The following is a 2,422-nucleotide window of genomic DNA, read 5'->3' as shown; positions in this document are numbered from 1 at the left end:
AGACTGCCGTTTGACCGCCTGGCTAGAGCGATGAATCTGGAAGAGCCCAGCTTCGGCGACAGCTACATCCAGGAGTTTGTGCTGGAACACCTGGACCACGATACGGGTCCGAATGTGAAGCGCGAGGATACGAGTCCTTCCGTGCTGGGTGGACCGGGAGCAGGCGTGAAAAGTGTCTGGAATGGATCGGCGGTGGATGAGAGTGGTTTACTTCTGCCCATCCGGTTGAAGGCTGTCAGTAATGTCAGTGTTGCCCCGGGTTCTACCGCGGGTGTTGGTGGTGGTGGTGGCGGTGGCGGTGGTGGTGGAGGTTGGCATCTGGAGGACGCCCGTAAGCTGCATGCCTGCTCTCCCGGCCCAGGTGATCTGTTCACACACGTTGGAGCACCCACTCATGGTCAACCGATGCTGTTTAATCCTCCACTAAGTGGAGTTCCTTCGACTCCACCTGAGACACCTCCCGTGATCGGTTCTCCAAGTTCCGCCGGTGGTCCGGGAGCTGGTGGGACGGGAGCTAACGGAGCTGGTGGATATGTGGGTGGTGCGTACGGATATGGCACACGATCGCAGACAGGTCTGGTAGAGGAGATGATGTTTCTGCCACAGACGATGCGTGGAGAACAACCACTCGATCTGCGACCATTGCACTGCTCCATAGGTCCCGAAGGTGACTGGATGGATCGTAAGGAGTACGCCGGAGTGTTGGCAGCTTCGGGAGGACAACCAGGACCCAATGGAATGCTGGTAGGCACGGCTGGAGCCTCGGTAGGACCGGGAACAGGACTACCCGGAACTGGAGCTGGAGTCGTTGGTGGAGGTGTTGGAGGGGGTGGCGTTGGTGGGGGATTCCAGCATCACCATCACCATATCACGGCGGCTCAGCTAGAGTTTGGGCCACTGAACATACACGGTGTGGCTCACCAACACCCGCATCATCACCACCATCATCATCATCATCATCACGCCCTTCATGGGAATCGACCGCATTCGGTGAGTTCGACCAGTTCGACGATTTCACCACGGAATGGAACCAGCAGCAGCGGAGGTGGCAGTTGTTACAACGGGCTTGGTGGATCGGGAACTGGCCTCTCCTCGGAAGATGTCATCAATGATGAGCTGTTGATGACGCTGTCAGTGCGTGAGCTGAACAAACGACTGCACGGATGTCCACGTGATCAGGTTGTGCGGTTGAAGCAGAAAAGACGAACACTTAAGAACCGTGGGTACGCACAGAACTGTCGTTCGAAGCGGTTGCAACAGCGTCATGATCTTGAGATCACTAACCGACACCTGCATCACGAGATGCAGCAGATGAAGGTTGAACTGGCGAAGGTGAAGCAGGAACGCGATGAGCTCATCCAGACGCTCCAGTTGCATCAGCGTGATCAATCCGCACAACAACACCAGCCGGGTAGTGTGCTTCAGCAACACCAGCAAGCTCACCACAAGCAGCACCAGCAACAACAGCAACACCAGCAACACCAGCAACACCAGCACCAACAGCAGCACCAACAGCAGCAACACCAGCAGCAACACCAGCAGCAGCAACAACAACACCAACAGTATCAGCAGCAATCACGTCAGCAACAGCAGCAGCAGCAGCAACAACACCATCTCCATCATCAACAGCAACAACAGCAGCAGCAGCAACACATAGGATCGTGTGGGGCTAGTGGAGGCGCTAGTGGAAGTGGTGGTGGTGGTGGTGGTGGTGGCGGAGGTGGACCAGGACCTGGGTTGGTGTCCTCGGTGAAGCAGCTGATCGCCGAGAGTGTTACCTCGCAGGAGTACTACGTATGACGCCAGACATCGCTCGGTGGTCATCAAACGCCATCTTGGGTCGGCCGGTATGCCTGTTAATAAGCTGAGCTTCCGGCAAAGGACCGCAGTGCGTGTTTGTGTGGTCGCGAGTGAACCTCCAACGGAGAGGATGCTGACACGGATGAAGACAGAAGGATAAGCAAATATGTAAATAGTAGACGCTATACGTTAGTGCTAATGGCGAGGCAGTTAAAGGTACCCGTACCTTTGAAGAAAGGTAGTCGCGAAGGACATCGGGTCTTAGGGTCCTTACGGAATGATCGCGATCTTTGTTTTTAGCGATCATACTGTTGGCGAGATCATACGGTCTCCCCCGCCAATGGACGCGCAGCCATTTGACGTTTGACTTTGATTTATTATGTATTTTTAGGCAGTTTTGTTAAGACAGATTTTTTCCGACTTACCGAACCACGTGGCTCGTGGTGTCGTTGTTTTACGTTACACAGACACGTTACTAGTAGATGGGGCTCAGATTTGTTCGGGTAATTTTCGTTTCGTTCTTTTTGCCTAATTATCCTTACACGTAAGCACGCGCGTTTGATTTAATAAATGATGAACAATGTTACACATGTCCTTGGCGGTTATGTTGATTTGTTACGAA

General features: G+C 53.9%; 1 protein-coding gene across 1 annotated transcript; it reads left to right on the top strand.

Annotated features, from left to right (window-relative positions):
- Positions 1–1,800, top strand: LOC128726554 (hormone receptor 4). The gene has a single exon (XM_053820369.1). The coding sequence runs from the start codon at positions 31–33 to the stop codon at positions 1,798–1,800; it is 1,770 nt and encodes a 589-aa protein (XP_053676344.1). The 5' UTR covers positions 1–30.
- The last annotated feature ends 622 nt before the right edge of the window (positions 1,801–2,422 follow it).

Source organism: Anopheles nili, chromosome 3 (assembly GCF_943737925.1).
Source record: "Anopheles nili chromosome 3, idAnoNiliSN_F5_01, whole genome shotgun sequence".
NCBI lineage: Eukaryota > Metazoa > Arthropoda > Insecta > Diptera > Culicidae > Anopheles > Anopheles nili.
This window is presented reverse-complemented; position numbering and strand designations above follow the sequence as displayed.

Excerpts from the sequence above, each read along its gene's own strand:
- LOC128726554 (XM_053820369.1), top strand. The coding sequence starts at position 31 with ATGAATCTGGAAGAGCCCAGCTTCGGCGACAGCTACATCCAGGAGTTT.